General features: G+C 40.8%; 1 protein-coding gene across 1 annotated transcript in view; it reads left to right on the plus strand.

Moving 5' to 3' along the window:
* ABI3BP (ABI family member 3 binding protein) overlaps nucleotides 1-19169 on the plus strand; it is a 1978933-nt gene that overhangs the window by 1924607 nt on the left and 35157 nt on the right. Inside the window, exon 110 of the mRNA XM_085622401.1 lies at nucleotides 14100-14222. Within this exon, the coding sequence (XP_085478527.1) occupies nucleotides 14100-14222 (123 nt within the window). The remainder of the gene's footprint in view (nucleotides 1-14099; nucleotides 14223-19169) is intronic.

The raw sequence follows: 19169 nt of genomic DNA on the forward strand, positions 1-19169 counted from the left end.
ACACTACTTGGACAGGTATGGCACAGCACCCAGAGCGCATGACTTCACAGCATAGGACACACAGTTTGGGCTCATGGTTTCATCACCGAGTCCAGCAGCAGCTCAATTTAGCAGCATGACACTCTAGACAATACCTCACTTAATTTCCGTACCCCGCACTTTCAGACCAGTAGGGGTCAGTAGTTTAGCGGCTTTATTCCCGAGTCCGGCAGCAGCTCAGCTTACGTCCCCAGCGCCATCAGACCCATACGAGTGAGTAGTTTGAACTTTACAAATACTGAATTGATTTGATACACGCGAATTTACCATCGCACTCCCTGTATAACACCCCCTAAGCACCATACACAAGTTACAATGTTAGAAACAAAAGTTCCTCCGAGTAGGTATAACTACATGCTGACACTACTTGCACAGATGTGGCACAGCAGCCAGAGCACATGACTTCACAGCATATGACACACAGTTTGGACTCGCGATTTCATCCCCGAGTCCAGCAGCAGCTCAGCTTAGCAGCATGAGACTCTAGACAATACCTCACATATTTTCCGTACCCCAGCACTTTCAGACCAGTAGGGGTCAGTAGTTCGTCCTAGTAGGTATAAACACATGTTGACACTACTTCCACAGGTGTGGTGCAACGGAGAGGGCACATGACTTCACAGCACAAGACACACAGTTTGGGCTTACGCTTTAATCCCCGACTCCCGCAGCAGCTCACCTTAGCAGCATCAGACTCTAGGCAATACCTCACTTAATTTCCTTAGCCCAGCACTTTCAGACCGGTAGGGATGAGTAGTTTGTTTCGCACCCCTGTATACCACACCCTAAACACCCCACAGAGGTTACAGTGCTCCTACCCTCCTCTTTCCTACTTTTTTTGCCCTTTTCCCCCTTATTCGCTTCAACAGAACCACAAAATGGCTGCCAACACTTCCTAGTTGCAACTGCTCGCACCGCTCGCAGCCAATAAGCAGCAAGCTCGTGCTCGTAAGCCTCAGCCAATCAGATGGCAGAATTCACAAATATCGATATCTGTAAATTTAGATATTTCTACAAAACTACTGAACAGATTTATACCAAATAAACAAAAGCGTGCTTTATAGACCAAGACCCTTCTCCCTGCCAAATTTGGGGTAATTCCGTTCACCCGTTCGACCTGTAGCCTTGTCTAAAGTTTCCTATGGAAATTGCATGGAGAAAACACTTTTTGGGACCACCTCTTTTCTCTGTCCCCCCTTGACGAATCACCCCCAGACTTTCAAGATAGGGGCTGATATGAAAAAAGAATTTGTTTGGAAAATTTCATGAAGATTCATCGAACGACGACAAAGTTATAAGCAATACAAAAAATGGTCTTCCTATGGAAACTTGGTCCTAACTATAACTACCTACTGGCAACTACATATATATATATATATATATATATATATATATATATATATATATATATTATCTACTGGCGGTCGCCAGTAGATAGTTATAGTTAGGACCGTGTTTCCATAGGAAATCAGAAAATTCTATTTTGAATAACTTTGGCGCCGGTTGACGAATCATCGCGAAATTTTCAAAACTAATGGGGCGTTCCGCTCAGCTCCTACCCTGAAAGTCTCGGGGGGGATTTGTCAAGCGGGGGCCGAGAAAAAAGGGGGTCCCAAAACACGTTTTCCCCATGCATTTTCCCATAGGACCTTTAGTCGAAGGTACAGCCCGAACGGCTGAACAGAATTACTTGAAATTTGGCAAAGAGGTAGTCCTCAGGTCAGGGATGTGCTTTTTGCATATATGGAGTCAATCTGTTCAGTAGTTCCTGAGAAAATTGCAGTTAAAAGCACATACATATCTATAGCCGCGCACCGTGCGCGCACCCTAACGTGCGCGAGCGTAATTCTGATTGGTTGTTACATGTCAGTCAACGTTCGAATCGGTCGAAATCAGGAAGTGTCGTCCGCCATTTTGTTTGTTTTCAGTGCGAGAGTGGAAAAGGAAGGTGGCGAACGTGAAAAGGGTAGTATTGTAATCTCTTATATTCAACTTGAATGCGTTTTGAAATTGTGGTGCAACAGCAAAGTAGAAGTTTGTCCGCTTCTACTGGGAAAACATGAATTGAATTACAAGCTGTGGACTTGTGATAAGCTGTGCACTGTTCACCTGGTATCTGCTGCGACACGATTATATTAATTCCAACTTTGTTGAAGTTACGCAATTTATTTTTTGCAAAAACAACATACATTCATCCAATCATAACAATGTCAAGCAATGTTGCTCAATAAAGTTTTTTTTACAGGTTGAATGATATCACATACATAATATCTGTGTTTTACATCATCATTTGTTTTCAACAAAACATTTCACAATCACTAAATTGCATTTTGTTATGCACGTGCCCAATGCATTTCGGAACCAAGCAGTTCCTTCATCAGGGGCTAATCTGAAATGAAAGTAAACATGTGTATCAGTAATTGTATCTCTGGTGGCTCAAGATCATCGATAAATGTGTGCAATGTGTATTATATGCACTTAGTCCTACCTGTGATTGATTTCTGTTAAGTGGACACTAAAGATTAGCATAACAGTACATCCTTAATAAGTATTACAGGTTTGCTTTAGATGTCTACGATTGGGCTTACCTCGATATAAATGGGAGTACACGCTGTGTAAAAAAATGACAGAAGCATACAAATTGAGCAGCGAATAATGCAAAAAACATGACAAATGCTAAGGCTCAACTGAAGCCTCATTCAAAATTGTAAAAAACTACTGTGTGCTTACCTCAATGATGTGAGGTTGATGTGTACTAAAAAATAAAGACAAAAAAATCTAATAAGAGATAATGATGGCGAGTCTATGGTAAAGCCTAAAAATATAGAAACTGAGAAAACCGCCTTACCTAATGGTAGATTGACAGAGATATATCGTGGTGCACCGGCATCAAAGTTTGAGTTAGGACGCCGCGAATACCGCGTTAAAAAGACGTGAACATAGAGAGAGGACTGCCCGGGTAGAATATGGACTATTGGTTGGTGGTGTAGGCGCCATCTTTAAACGAGAAAATCCTAGCAAAGTAGTGGTAATAACAAATGAATATCAAGTGATGAATGAGTGTTACAGAGAAGAATACAGATGAAAAGATGAATTATGTAGCGAGGTAATGGAATAAAAATTTTCAGTCTCTCAACGTAAATACAAAAATTCGACTAACCGATAATAATACAGTTCGGGTTGACAACCCTAGATCAATATAAATCAATAATACCAAAAAATGAGTAGTGCCAAAAATGTGGATAAAATGGACCAACATGGACCCAAATCCACCTGGTGAACACAGGTGATAAATAAAAATGAACTGAGAGGTTCCGTTAGTGCTCTAAGGGATCTAATGAATTGTAATGCGAGGAATTGAAGAGGACTCATCTGTTTATGTTGAAATAAACGATTCATCTCTGATAATAACTAAAAATTGACGAAATAATGTAACTGTAATAACTATCGATGCCAACTAAAGTGGGGGAGAATTTTAAGACACCTGTCTTATGTACTCCAGTCTAATATATCTAGTGGCCCAATCAATTGTCTGGAATGGATGTACTTATATGGGGTGTGAAATATTGGAAAGTGTTCTTTTCGATGGGTGGGTATAAGGATAGAACGGATCCCAAGGTGGCGATGTTCTAAGCATATGTGTACCTTGATATAAATGCTAACACTCTTTTATAAATAGCATGACATATCTAATCTGTCGTTGATTCCCTTTGGAAGCATGGTGTCAAGATATTTTATCCAATAAACTTCTCTCTGTAGCAGTTTAAGATGGTTATTAACCCCTTGCTGTATTGGTATGTGTTCAATCACTTGAAATCTGAGTTGAGATATGGTTTGGTTTTCTTCTACCCAATGGGTTGCCAGTGACGAGTTCAAGTTTTTGGTCCTTATGCGGCTTTTATGTTCCGTGATGTGGGTCTTAATTTTGCGTTCAGTTTTACCAACATACATTTTTCCGCAAGGGCATTTGATGCCATATATCACGTTGCTCACATTGCAATCACTGGTGTGTCTCAATAATATATCTTTTCCTGTAATAGGGTGTGTTAAAACATTTCCCAAGATTACATTGTTGCAGTGTGAACAATTTGTACATTTTGAAGTTCCTTTGAAAGGTGTCAATGATTTAATGTCTTTAGGTGGAGCTAGAAGTTCTCGTAAGTTTTTCCCCCTTGTGTAGGCATGTAGTGGAGGATTCCGAAAAATGTTGTTGAAATCTGGTTCTTGAGACAAAAGTTCCCATCTCTTGTTGATTATTTTCTTAATCGCTGGGGCACTCGTCGTGTATTTGGATACAAATACGATGTTATTCTCTTGTGATGTAGTTGTAGTGGTGAGGAGTTCCCTACGTTGTTTCTTCAAAGCTCTGTCCATACAGTCTTGTACTGTTTTTTCTGGATAACCTCTTTGATGGTACTTCTCATTGTATTCTTCAATTTTAGCTTTACAATCTTGTGAGTTGGAACAAATGCGCTTAATTCTAATGAATTGTGAATACGGGAGGTTTTTAATGAGACTGGTTGGATGAAAGCTTGAATGATGTAACGCATTGTTGCGATCCGTGGGTTTAGTGTAAATCGAGGTTTCTAGACTGTTTCCTGCAGCTGATTTAGAAATTGTTACATCAAGGTATTCAATGGTATGTGTGTGGATCTTGTAGGTGACTTGAATCCTGGGGTTGTATGAGTTAATTGTTTCAATCATGTTTTCCAATGTTTGCCTTGAATCTTTCCAAATTAAAAAAATGTCATCAATGAAGCGACAGTATATGTGAATATTAGCTCACCACTGAGGGTTGCTCATAATGTACTCATGTTCGAATGATGCCATGAAGATGTTCGCGTACGTCGGTGCCCCCGAAGAACCCATGGAGGTTCCCGAGAGTTGGGCGTAATATATGTCATTCCATTTAAAATAACTATGATGTAGACAAAAATGTAGCATTAACACTGGATTGGATAGATGAATCTACCAAGCAGTTCCTCACAACCATGAATCCACGAAGACCTCATCTATACATGATACCCAAGATCCACAAAAATTTGATGAAACCACCGTTCAGACCCATAGTATCAGGATGTGGCTCATTATTTGATCCCATCGGAAGATACCTTGACTACCATTTTCAAAAATTCGTACAGAACTGGTCATCATATGTGAAGGATACCACTGATTTCCTTAATAAACTGGAGCAAATACAAACAGACATTCAGCCATCTTGGTTACTCTGCACCATTGATGTGGTGGCATTGTACACCTCGATACCACACATGGCAGGAATGGAGGCAGTTGAATGGGCAATACTACAAAGAGAGGATATTGATGTTCAGAAAGTGTTTCTTATACAACTGTTACATTTTTGTCTACATCATAGTTATTTTAAATGGAATGACATATATTACGCCCAACTCTCGGGAACCTCCATGGGTTTTTCGGGGGCACCGACGTACGCGAACATCTTCATGGCATCATTAGAACATGAGTACATTATGAGCAACCCTCAGTGGTGGGCTAATATTCACATATACTGTCGCTTCATTGATGACATTTTTTTAATTTGGAAAGATTCAAGGCAAACATTGGAAAACATGATTGAAACAATTTACTCATACAACCCCAGGGTTCAAGTCACCTACAAGATCCACACACAGACCATTGAATACCTTGATGTAACAATTTCTAAATCAGCTGCAGGAAACAGTCTAGAAACCTCGATTTACACTAAACCCACGGATTGCAACAATGCGTTACATCATTCGAGCTTTCATCCAACCAGTCTCATTAAAAACCTCCCGTATTCACAATTCATTAGAATTAAGCGCATTTGTTCCAACTCACAAGATTGTAAAGCTAAAATTGAAGAATACAAAGAGAAGTACCATCAAAGAGGTTATCCAGAAAAAACAGTACAAGACTGTATGGACAGAGCTTTGAAGAAACAACGTAGGGAACTCCTCACCACTACAACTACATCACAAGAGAATAACATCGTATTTGTATCCAAATACACGACGAGTGCCCCAGCGATTAAGAAAATAATCAACAAGAGATGGGAACTTTTGTCTCAAGAACCAGATTTCAACAACATTTTTCGGAATCCTCCACTACATGCCTACACAAGGGGGAAAAACTTACGAGAACTTCTAGCTCCACCTAAAGACATTAAATCATTGACACCTTTCAAAGGAACTTCAAAATGTACAAATTGTTCACACTGCAACAATGTAATCTTGGGAAATGTTTTAACACACCCTATTACAGGAAAAGATATATTATTGAGACACACCAGTGATTGCAATGTGAGCAACGTGATATATGGCATCAAATGCCCTTGCAGAAAAATGTATGTTGGTAAAACGGAACGCAAAATTAAGACCCGAATCACGGAACATAAAAGCCGCATAAGAACCAAAAACTTGAACTCGTCACTGGCAACCCATTGGGTAGAAGAAAACCACACCATATCTCAACTCAGATTTCAAGTGATTGAACACATACCAATACAGCAAGGGGTTAATAACCATCTTAAACTGCTACAGAGAGAAGTTTATTGGATAAAATATCTTGACACCATGCTTCCAAAGGGAATCAACGACAGATTAGATATGTCATGCTATTTATAAAAGAGCGTTAGCATTTATATCAAGGTACTCATATGCTTAGAACATCGCCACCTTGGGATCCTTTCTATCCTTATACCCACCCATCGAAAAGAACACTTTCCAATATTTCACACCCCATATAAGTACATCCATTCCAGACAATTGATTGGGCCACTAGATATATTAGACTGGAGTACATAAGACAGGTGTCTTAAAATTCTCCCCCACTTTAGTTGGCATTGATAGTTATTACAGTTACATTATTTCGTAATTTTTTAGTTATTATCAGAGATGAATCGTTTATTTCAACATAAACAAATGAGTCCTCTTCAATTCCTCGCATTACAATTCATTAGATACCTTAGAGCACTAACGGAACCTCTCTGTTCATTTTTATTTATCACCCGTGTTCACCAGGTGGATTTGGGTCCATGTTGGTCCATTTTATCCACATTTTTGGCACTACTCATTTTTTGGATTATTGATTTATATTGATCTAGGGTTGTCAACCCGAACCGTATTATTATCGGTTAGTCGAATTTTTGTATTTACGTTGAGAGACAGAATATTTTTATTCCATTACCTTCTCGCTACATAATTCATCTTTTCATCTGTATTCTTCTCTGTAACACTCATTCATCACTTGATATTCATTTGTTATTACGACTACTTTGCTAGGATTTTCTCGTTTAAAGATGGCGCCTACACCACCAACCAATAGTCCATATTCTACCCGGGCAGTCCTCTCTCTATGTTCACGTCTTTTTAACGTGGTATTCGCGGCGTCCTAACTCAAACTTTGATGCCGATGCACCACGATATATCTCTGTCAATCTACCATTAGGTAAGGCGGTTTTCTCAGTTACTATATTTTAAGGCTTTACAATAGACTCGCCATCATTATCTCTTATTAGATTTTTTTGTCTTTATTTTTTAGTACACATCAACCTCACATCATTGAGGTAAGCACACAGTAGTTTTTTACAATTTTGAATGAGGCTTCAGTTGAGCCTTGGCATTTGTCATGTTTTTTGCATTATTCGCCGCTCAATTTGTATGCTTCTGTCATTTTTTTACACAGCGTGTACTCCCATTTATATGGAGGTAAGCCCAATCGTAGACATCTAAAGCAAACCTGTAATACTTATTAAGGATGTACTGTTATGCTAATCTCTATCACCTATCCTCGGTTTTCTTGAGTGTCCACCTAACAGAAATCAATCACAGGTAGGACTAAGTACATATAATACACATTGCACACATTTATCGATGATCTTGAGCCACCAGAGATACAATTACTGATACACATGTTTACTTTCATTTCAGATTAGCCCCTGATGAAGGAACCGCTTGGTTCCGAAATGCATTGGGCACGTGCATAACAAAATGCAATTTAGTGATTGTGAAATGTTTTGTTGAAAACAAATGATGATGTAAAACACAGATACTATGTATGTGATATCATTCAACCTGTAAAAAAAACTTTATTGAGCAACATTGCTTGACATTGTTATGATTGGATGAATTTATGTTGTGTTTGGAAAAAATAAATTGCGTAACTTCAACAAAGTTGGAATTAATATAATCGTGTCGCAGCAGACACCAGGTGAACAGTGCACAGCTTATCACAAGTCCACAGCTTGTTATTCAATTCATGAACGTGAAAAGGGGGCAGGGTAGAGAGTTCCTGACCCCCTAGCCTTGGTCAGGGGGTCCCTGGAGGACCCCGAAAGCAGAAAAAAACATTTAATTTTTTTTTTTTTTTTAAATCGCGGGGGCGCTCACGGTGGAAAACCATAAAAAAAAAAAATGTAATACGTAGTTTATTGAAAAATAAATATATACAAAAAATTATAATACATACATAACTTAGCATTTAAAAAACCGTACAAATTCACTGAAAAAACCATAGGTTTCACACACGTTATAGTTAGGAATTAGCATTTAAAAAACCTTGCAAATTCACTTAAAAAACCATAGGTTTCACACGTTATAGTTAGGTGGATATTTCACTTGTAAAAAAACAATGAAATTCCCTCGTTATAGTTAGTTGAGATAACTATAACTCGCGCGACCGCCACTCTATCACAAGGATGATGTCATCAGTGATGTCATGAGTGATGCCACTGACCATGTCATGAGTGATGTAATATGTGACGTCATGAGCAGAGGATTGCGGGCGCGCGAGTTATAGTTATCTCAACTAACTTTAACGGGGGAATTTCATTGTTTTTTTACGAGTGAAATATCCACCTAACTATAACCTGTGTGAAACCTATGTTTTTTTAAGTGAATTTGCAAGGTTTTTTAAATGCTAATTCCTAACTATAACGTGTGTGAAACCTATGGTTTTTTAAGTGAATTTGTACGTTTTTTTAAATGCTAAGTTATGTATTTATTATTCTATTTCTTTTTTTTAAGGTTTTTCACCGTGCGCGCACCCCGCGATTTTTATAAAAACAAATAAAATGTTTATTTCACCCATGGGGGTCCTTCTGTGACCCCCTGACAAAGGCTAGGGGGTCAGGAACTCTCTTCCCTGCCCCCTTTTCACGTTTTCCACCTTTTTTTCCCCTTTCCTTTTCAGTGCGAGAGACAAAATGGCAGCCGACACTTCCTGATTTCGACCGATTCGAATGTTGACTGACATCTAACAACCAATCAGAATTTCACTCGCGCACGGCACGGTGCGCGTGTATAGATATATATATGCTTTTAAATGCTATTTTCTCAGGAAATACTGAACAGATTGACACCAGACCTGCAAAAGGCACTTCCCTGACCTGAGGACTACCTCTGCCAAATTTCAAGTAATTCTGTTCAGCCGTTCGGGCTGTACCTTCGACTAAAGGTCCTATGGAAAAATGCTTGGGGAAAACGTGTTTTGGGACCCCCCTTTTTTCTCGGCCCCCGCTTGACGAATCACCCCGAGACTTTCAGGGTAGGAGCTGAGCGGAGCGCCCCATTAGTTCAGAAAATTTCGCGAAGATTCGTCAACCGGCGCCAAAGTTATTCAAAATAGAATTTTGAGATTTCCTATGGAAACACGGTCCTAACTATAACCATCTACTGGCGACCGCCAGTAGATAATATATATATATATATATATATATATATATATATATATATATATGATATATATATATATATATATATATATATATATATATATATATATATAAAGACTTCCTTATTCGTAAGTTCATCAAAATACTGCCAGTGATATTTATCAACAGTACATTTCAAAAGCAGGCATCTGTGGTCAGTGATTCTTATTTTTTAATTATAGTTCTTAGTTGGTGCAGAGACACTCATACTTTTATAGAATTGCTCCAATTCGATGACATGCCATACATGGACCACAAAATGTCCATAGTGCATTGTGTTTGTGCTGGTCAATACATTACTCTTATTGCCTCAAGGAAATCAATTTCATGTAGGGCATAGTAATTTATTGTCCTGCCACCCACAAGAGACGACACCTCTGCCATCATGTTTGTTTATTTTAAAAAATGGAACAGTTGTTCAAAGTGCCTTTGTGCATAGTGAAAATTGTTTCCCGATCTGTGCTGAGTGAAAACCCTTGCATATATACTTTAATAAAGCGGTAATAGGTAGGGAATAAAATATAACCTACTACTCTATTCCACTCCACTCTACGCACCTCCATTCTATGTCATTCCACTGGACCCCACTCCATTCCACTCTGTCCCACTCCATTGTATGCTATTCCAATAAATACCACTCCACTGTACTCCACTTCAGTGTCGCCACTTCACTCTCCGCCACTCCACTCTTCGCTATTTCACTGTAGGCAACTCCACTCTATCCCACTCCACTGTATGTCACTCCAGTCTAATCCACTGTACCCCACTCCATTATGCGCTATTCAACTGTATCAACTACACCCTATGCCACTCCACTTCACACTATTCCACTCTACTTTACGCAGCTCCACTCTGCGCCACTTCACTCTATGCCACTCCACTCTCTGCTATTCCACTGTAGGCAACTCCACTCTATCCCACTCCACCATATGCCAGTCCAGCCTTCGCCACTCAACTGTACCCCACCCCACTCTATGCCCCTCCACTATACGCTATTCCACTTTACGCAACTCTAGGCTACTCCAATCTACGCTACTCCACTTTACACTTTTCAACTCTATGCCACTCAATCCTACGCTATTCCACTTTACGCCACTTTGTTCCTCCACATTATAAAAATACCATCCCCAGAAGATGGGGTCCCTGGGGCCTCAGTAAGGCTCAGGGAGGGCTGCTGCATGCCCCCTCCTCATAATTAATCTATCAGCTACGGGGATGGGGTTCCGGGCTCTCTCTGAGGCTCTGGAAGGGAACTGCACGCCATATTCACCATGCAGTTTCCCATAGGAACTTTAGGCTGTCAAAATGGCAGAACAGAATTACACCTACTTTGGCAGAAACAAGGGGGCAGATTTACAAGAACTGACACATCACTGCATATCAGCAGAGATGCGTCATTTAAGTTGCGTCACGTTAAAAAACACTTGCGCCCCAATGGATGCGTCGCATTTAGAATGCGGCGCACCGTGGCGCAAGGATTGACAGGTGCGTGATGCATCTGTTGGCGTAAAGATGACGCAGCGCTGGAGTCATATCATAAGCATGATGCAACTCCAGCACTGCTCAGAGGCTGCCTATACTGTGCTGCGTCACTCCTTATGCCTGCTTCAAGCAGGCGTAAGGTTTTGACGCAGCGGCGTCGTAAAAAATGTGACTCAGTGAAATCTTGTAGATTTCACTGCGTCACTTTTACTAGACTTTCTTGCGTGGGAATGCCCACCCTGTATACATTTTATCTGTTGCAGGTATAATGTGACGTAGAGCTTTACAACGTGACGCATCTACCTAGATGTGTCACATTGTAAATTTGTTGCAACGTGGCGCATTGTTTACGACGCTGCTGTGTCACAGAAGTGATGCAACCGCGGCGTAAATGTGTCACAAGGGGCTTGTAAATCTGCCCCACGATCTTTACCTAGAAAGTGTGCTTTTTGTGATTTGTTGTAAATCCATTCAGTAGTTTTAATGAAATTAAGGCTCAAAATGTAGAGATAGCTAGAGACTCAGGATTACCGCTGGACCGGCAGATCAAAAGATAAGATCTAATTGGCTGCCTCACATCAGCCAAAATGTAGATGCAGCAATTTAAGGACTCTGTGACTTAGTGTCTGTGTCCTGAAAACAAAAACTAAAAAAACATGTAGGGTGTCAGGGTATGGATACCCTGACCTTCTAGGACTTGTGTTTGGGTCCTAGAGGGACCCACACCTGGGGCCAAAAAGAGATTTAAATAATATTTTGAAAGAAAGAAAGAACCCGGCCATTTTCAATTTGAATTCCCAATGGGGCGTCTAGGGCCTGAAGGGGCCACTGCATCATTTATATTAGAGGGGGGTGTGACCCTCCTCCCCAAGCTATTTAATGGCCACAAGGAGCCCATCCCGTGAGGTTTCAGTTATCTTTCTGTGGGGATGAGGGCAAGAGGTCCCCCTCCCCAAGCAATTTTATGGCCCAGGGACCCCATCCACCAGGGCCTGATTCGAGGGCAGTGTCCTGGGATCACTGTGTCGTTCCCTGCCCAGGAAAGCTCGGGCAGGGAACAGAAAGGTAACTCCCTGCCCACACTCTTCCAGGCAGGGAACACAGAATTGCTTCTGCTCGATGGGAGCAGAAACAAAAGCTGCTCCTGCCGGGCAGGAGCAAACCAATGCTGCATGCTACCAGCAACATGCAGGAAGGGTGCTGGCAGGTGCGCCAGTAGGGCTTTGAGGGCCAGAGGGTTCCCCCTGCAGCCCTCAAGGCTAATACAATTTTTTTAAAGCGCTTGGGGGCCAAGGTGGGACCTGGGCACCCAAAATACACACAAAGGTGGGCAGCAGGAGTGGGCTTCCTGTGCTGCCACTAGATAAAAAATATTTTTAAAAGCACGACATGATATAGAATTGGTAGTGCGGAAGTGGGCCCCCACTGCCAGAACAAAAATAGTGAAAAAGCTGTGGGTGCCCTAAGTGGGACTGGGGCACACACAATATAAAAAAAGAAAGAACAATAGTAGCGACCTCGCTGCTTTGGGAAGCAGGAAGGCCACTCACTAGATATTTACTTCTCCAGTCCAGGAGCACCCCATAATGCCCTGTGTACAATGTTATAGTTCTTGTGGTGCCCCAAGGAGGTCCCGGGGCACCATAATCTATTACTGTAAGTGTTTTGGGAGGCTACAGGGAGCATAACAGTCCACTAGAAATGTTAGAATGGTAAAAAGTACAGTACGTCTCCTTGAATGCATGACCCCAGAAGAACTTACCATTAATTTCAAAGTTCTCTGGGTAGGAGCTCTATGCTCTTCAGCTGGACCATGGGGACCCCTTGTGGTTGTTCCTATGGATGTATTTTGTGGCCTGAAGAATGTTTAATAACACTCATAAATGTTGTTTATAATTATTTTTATTAAAGGTGTAATACTTTAAAAAGGTAAATGATAATTGCTAGAAATAATGCTATGTGTGCTCTAATTATGAATGCATTGGGTTATCGATCCCTTTATTTATGACATGAGGCTTATGTATTGTTGGAGAGACCCTTTGACAAAGCTAAAAGGTCTGCTTTATATATAGATTGATGTCCTGACAATGCACAAATACCTGATTATTATATATTAATGTTTTGAACCATTGACAAAGCCTATAGTTCTGCCTTATTTAAAAATGACAGTCTCTTATATTGTGATGACCAAGTCTCACTTAAAATGGTACACTTCATATTGGGTTGCCCGGCCTTGTGGCAAACCCCACCCCTCGCCGCTCAAAGCCAAAAGCCATTCATGGGTAAAAAAAATGACTTTACATTAACAAACTATAAAAAGTCACAAAACATTCAAGGGTTAAAGTGAGATTATAGTTAGGTGAAAATGTCAGTAAAAATTTCATATTTTAATCTAAAACAGACACGGATATTCACCAATCATAGTTAACTGAAGTAACTATAACTTGCGTTTTCACCATGTACCTCACAAAGTACCTCATTCATGATCTATTCTATGACATCATTGATAACATCTCTGATGACATCTGAAATGACATCATTAATGACAAACCTGTTAATGGCAAAGGTGTGAGTTATAGTTATTTCAGTCAATTATAACTGGTGGATTTCAGTGTCGTTTTCAGTATACTGACATTTCATTTTCAGCTAACTATAACACTATGGGGCAGATTTACAAGCCCTTCGCACCACTTTTGCGTCTCTTTTCCCATGTTAAAAGGGACGCAAATGTGCCGCAAGGGGCTTGTAAATCTGTCCCTATATATTTATGTATGTGTATAGATATATATATATATAGTTCAAAGATTGAAATGTTGATAGTCAAAATATTTGGTTGTGTAAACCTGTCTCATAATATTTCTATTTTTAGGGAAATTTTACAATATAGGTGACGAATCAGGTTATGGAGAAGATCACTGCCAGTTTGTGGATTCGTTTTTAGATGGAAGGACGGGTCAGCGACTTCTCCCAGACCAACTGCCATCTAAAGAAGGTAAGGCGTTGAAGAGTGACTGATGACTGCAATGCCTGGATTATATCACCAGTCACAAACAACACCACTGATTAAGACACATATCTTCATTGTGGCATAACACACATCCTTGTGGGTAAAGAAAGTGAAATTGCCAAACCAAAATTACAGTAATAGAAGTTCACTTGTCATAAGTGCCAATATATTTATTATAAACTGAACCATGCACAAGAGAGTATGGTCTTCTTCTATTTGGATGTAGTGTATCATTTTAATAAGCAAATTTTGACTTCGCCCCCTCAATGAAAGTAGAAAAGTTCACACAAGAACTAAAAGACTTGTATTGGGCAATATCGGTCTGGTCACAGGACTGGTTAATTTTCATTTTTCAATTACATCATGTGTTATGCTTTTCCTTTATTTCTGGCCTGGTTGTTCAGTGTTCACGGAAAAATGTGTGCCTATGACCACCTTGTCTAGCAGACTGAATGCATAAAATGTAATTGGAATTTTAGAACCCTCGATAAAGAAATACAACTATTCAATTGGTGATTATCATACAGGTTCAAGGTTCAAAAACACTTTATTCGGATAACATTGTATCCATAAAAGTACGAAGGCACAACAGCAATCAGGTTAAAAATACAGGTAAGAGAGTCATAATAAAAACCGTTGGCAACATACAATATACAATAATCTTTAAAATTCATAAAAATTCATGGATAAATAATATAAAAGCTCAAAGATTAGACATCATCCGGCATGCTCGAACAGCAATTCTCAAAAAAGTGCGAAAAACCAGTTCTTCATCTTTCAGGGTAAGTAATCTCAAGTAAGCATTTTCAAAGCTGATGGGCGTAAACTTTTTAACATACGGAGTTAAAAGCCACTTAACATACTTTAAATAGTACTTAAAAAACCCAATTGTTTTTTAATAGATTGGCCACTCTGACCATCGCATGAACAAGGTAAGTGATCAAGGTCAGAGTGGTGGCCAAGGGGAAAACACAATACAAATTTAATAGTGCCTGCCCTTAAGCAAAATAAAGGACTCCTCTCCCAATGGCTCATAGGCAGGGTGATGTAATTAGCCAGCGGATGTACAGAATTTTCAATGGCCATATAGCTATGGACAAGAGATTTTTTTAATTCCTTTTCAGTCCTTTCCACTCTATATAACGAAAAGAGCGCACCCCTAAGCTAATTTTTATTTGTGGTCACTGCTGTGCTAGGATTTGAGAAGATGCTTCCCTTGTTGATTCTACATAGGCTCTGGTACACCCCTGACAGCCATGGGATGTCCTTCCCTTTCTCACATCCTGTACAATCACTAATAACCTCTCTCGTTAGGGATGCAGCCGGGTTTTTCCAAACGGATAACCAGAAGAGAGCGGGGCGAGCCCTAATAAAATCTTCAATGTGGAGATTGGGATCCCTAATAACTTCCTGCAAAATCTGTTCTCTTCCTGTTGAATGCAGGGACTCTTGGCAATGCCCGAAACCTCAGCGCCGTACGTGGCTGTTGGCACACATTGAGATGTAAAAAAAAAATTAAATAGCTAAAATGGCACCTGTTCCCTATGGGCATGGAAGACTGAGAATTGAGTTGGTGGCCTTTGAGAACTTGCTCCTGGAGTGAGCCATATTCTCAGTCCAGGAGCCGTTCGCAGCAAAGACCACCCCAAGATAATGAAAGGTGCTGGTACTCATCAGCTTCTGGTTACCCACAGATATGAAACTAAGTTGACGTTTCCTAGGACCACACAACATAATAAAAGACTTTTTAAAGTTAGTGCGAGGTCCAAGCTGTCCGTATGGTTAACAAAACCCTGCACTAGAGTGCGTAAAGAGTCTGGAGTGCGGCCCATAAGGACCGCATCATCCACGTAGAGTAGTACTGGGGGTGTTTTTCCATTAATTTTTGGGACGTCTTGGGTCCATGATTTTAGTGTTGTATTCAGTCCATTAATGTAGATGATAAAAAGGAGGGGGGCCAGAACACAACCCTGTCTGACCCCCTACCTACCTTAATGGCTTCAGTAATCTCGCCCCCGCAGCCAATCCTGACCTGGGCTTTAAGGTCTTTATGAAGGTGCACCAAGAAGTGCACTAGGGGCTCATCCAATCCATAGGGTAAAAGGATAGACCAGAGCTTTGACCTGTTAATGAGGTCAAAAGCAGAGGTCAAATCCATGAAGGCCAAATAGATAGGTGAGGCCCACGCAATGGTGTATTTGCCCATAATTAGATTGAGATTTAGGCATTGTTCATTGGTGCCAACCTTACTTCGGAAGCCCAATTGACAGGGATCTAAAATACCATTTTCCTCAGACCACTCTAATATCTTGCTATATAGGACTCTACCCAATTTTTTTTTAACTATTGTCGATTAGGGAGATGGGCCTACAACAATTGGGTTGGGAACGATCTCCCTTTTTAAAAATCGGGACAATAATGCTTGTGGACCCGGAACTGGGTAAAGGAGCATGCATTAAATTGTTAAAAACATTTTAAAAAAAGAGGCACCCAAAAGTCTAGTTTGCATTTGATGAGGTCAATAGGTAGACCATCTGGGCCAGGGGCTTTGTTACCCACACTCTGTTGAATCGCTTCTTCCACCTCGGATAGGGTTATCTGTATTCTAGTTAGTGGCCCGGCTCAAAGTAACCTGCCTCTTGTGCGGGAGCAGCATAAATTATCATACATGATAGCTGCCTTGCCAAAACAAAAGTAGCTAAAAGTCCATAAGCTAGAACAGGCAACTAAATTGGTAGCCATTCATTTCCTGGCAAGACCAAGTCTGCATTTGTTGGCTACATTTGGCATAATGATCTGACTGCCCAAAACGTTTGGATATCATCATATGAATAAGTATTAGAACTAGAAGACAGTAAACGGGAAGTGTAACTCACAGGAATAAACCATAACATAGTGTGAATGGGTGAAGAGGTGACTATTGAAGGAGTAAAGCTAATTGGTGGCAGTGAAATAGAAGTGAGTGCAGAGGTGCCCATCTTAAGAACTAAATGGTATTGGGAAATGTTAGTTAAGTCCCTTAAAGCCAGACTTCAAATAGAATTTGAAAGATAAAAATATGGTAACTGAGGGCCTCACTTACAGTTTGGCAGACAGTGTAGTGAGCCACAAACATGACAGAGTACTCTGTCCGCCAAAGTGACTATAATGTTTCTGACAGCGATGCCCACGCTGTCTGAGCTGGTGTAAACCCTGCACTGAAAGCCCAACAGCATTGGAGGGATTCGGAGTGAGTACATCAGATTGCCCTTAATTCTGCCCCATCAGACTCAAACAGAAAAAAATAAAAATGCCCCCACACCTTAGGAGAAATGTGGCAAGATATTAGGGTGAATTGTTTTTTGTTTCTCAAAAACAAGTTCCTGTTTTGGGAGTTTTTTTTTTTTTAACAACAAAAAGGTTTGCTGAGCAGCTGCATGAAACATGGCAACTGCTCAGCAAACTTTCAGTGCCATTAGAGGAGTCACTGAGGTGGTAGTGGTTCCTCTGAAGGCATAAAGATTTCCACAGGGCAAGTGGAGATCTCTAAATAAGGTGGGCAGTAGTGTAGCTAGAGTGGCAGAGGTAATGACCGCTGCCCCTCCGACAGATGGCAGGCCTCATACTAAATCAGGTCCTCACTGTCTTCTCAGAGCAGACTTATGGTAGAACATGAATTTTAAAGATATGGAAATGTATGCCATCATTTAAAGTCTGGTGGCCACGAGGAGAATGGAAGCTTCTGTGACAGAGGACTACCCCCACATCTAGAGAACGCAACCTGCCTGGCTTCTGAGCTGCAGTGGCTCCATTGATTTTACTGGTTCTTTGCTGGACTGGTGCCATGTTTGAGGTACCAGCTGAGCAACGCAAAATTGGTAACGCAGCTCTCCAACATTTTAAAACGCATGGATGTGCCATATTTACAAAAATACGGTGCACCCCGTGTTTCCCCTAGCACTGGCGCTAACAAAGCTGCCTAGTGCCAGCACCGGAACCCTTGCGCCAGTGCTTAATTTGTCAAATATTAAGCGCCAGGGCCCTCTTAGAAGATCACTGCTGCTTGCAACACCCACTGCTCCAACCGGTGCTGCCAATAACAGTACCAACACACCTACAAACCATCCCACACCTAGCAGTGTGACTATTCAGACTATTTGAGACCCCATAGCTAAAAGAATGTCTTGTGCCACATGTTATAGACTTTATTATGTATATTGAATGAATAAATAAAATGTTGTTGTGCTGATCTCTAAATTAGGCCAGTCTGCTACATGGTGGCGCTGTTGGTCTAAGTGCAGGTGCTGACAATTAAGTGCCGGTGCTGAGCAGCGGAAACCACCGGCTCAAATTTAGCACTGCCTTGTGCCAAGATGCAAGGGTGCCTGCGCTGCAGGAGTGATTGTTTATGTGCAAGAAGGGACACATTCCTGCATATAAACAATCTTGAAAGGCAATTTACTCTTTATATGTGTGCTACAGAATGTTGTAAACATGCAAAGAGCAAAATATGAGGAGAAATTCATAATTTCTCCTCATATCGCCAGTCTAAGACTTGGTATTTCCTGGTCTTAGTTTTTGTTGCTGCCCCAGACTTGTAAATATAGGAGAGCATCAAAAAGAAATGGGTATGTGGTGGAAGGTCCACTGCAACACCCATTGCATGCCTCTTTCACGCTAAGTAAAGGTGCCTTATTTACAAGGCGGTGTAAATAAGGAGAAGGGGATATCGTTACCAGAACGTCACAAAAAGTGACTTTCTGGTGGTGATATCCCCTTGTAAATATGCCCCTCTATGTCCTTATGTGGGGATAATTGCACAATTCACCTACATGGAACATCCACGCCTTACATTGCTTTCGAAGTTCTCCTGTCCTAAATAGGGCATGGTGACAACCACTACGACCAGGTAGCCTATGGTAGAAGGGCCACCGGATTACGATTTTCCACTGG

This window comes from Triturus cristatus, chromosome 8, assembly GCF_964204655.1.
Source record: "Triturus cristatus chromosome 8, aTriCri1.1, whole genome shotgun sequence".
NCBI classification, from domain to species: Eukaryota; Metazoa; Chordata; class Amphibia; order Caudata; family Salamandridae; genus Triturus; species Triturus cristatus.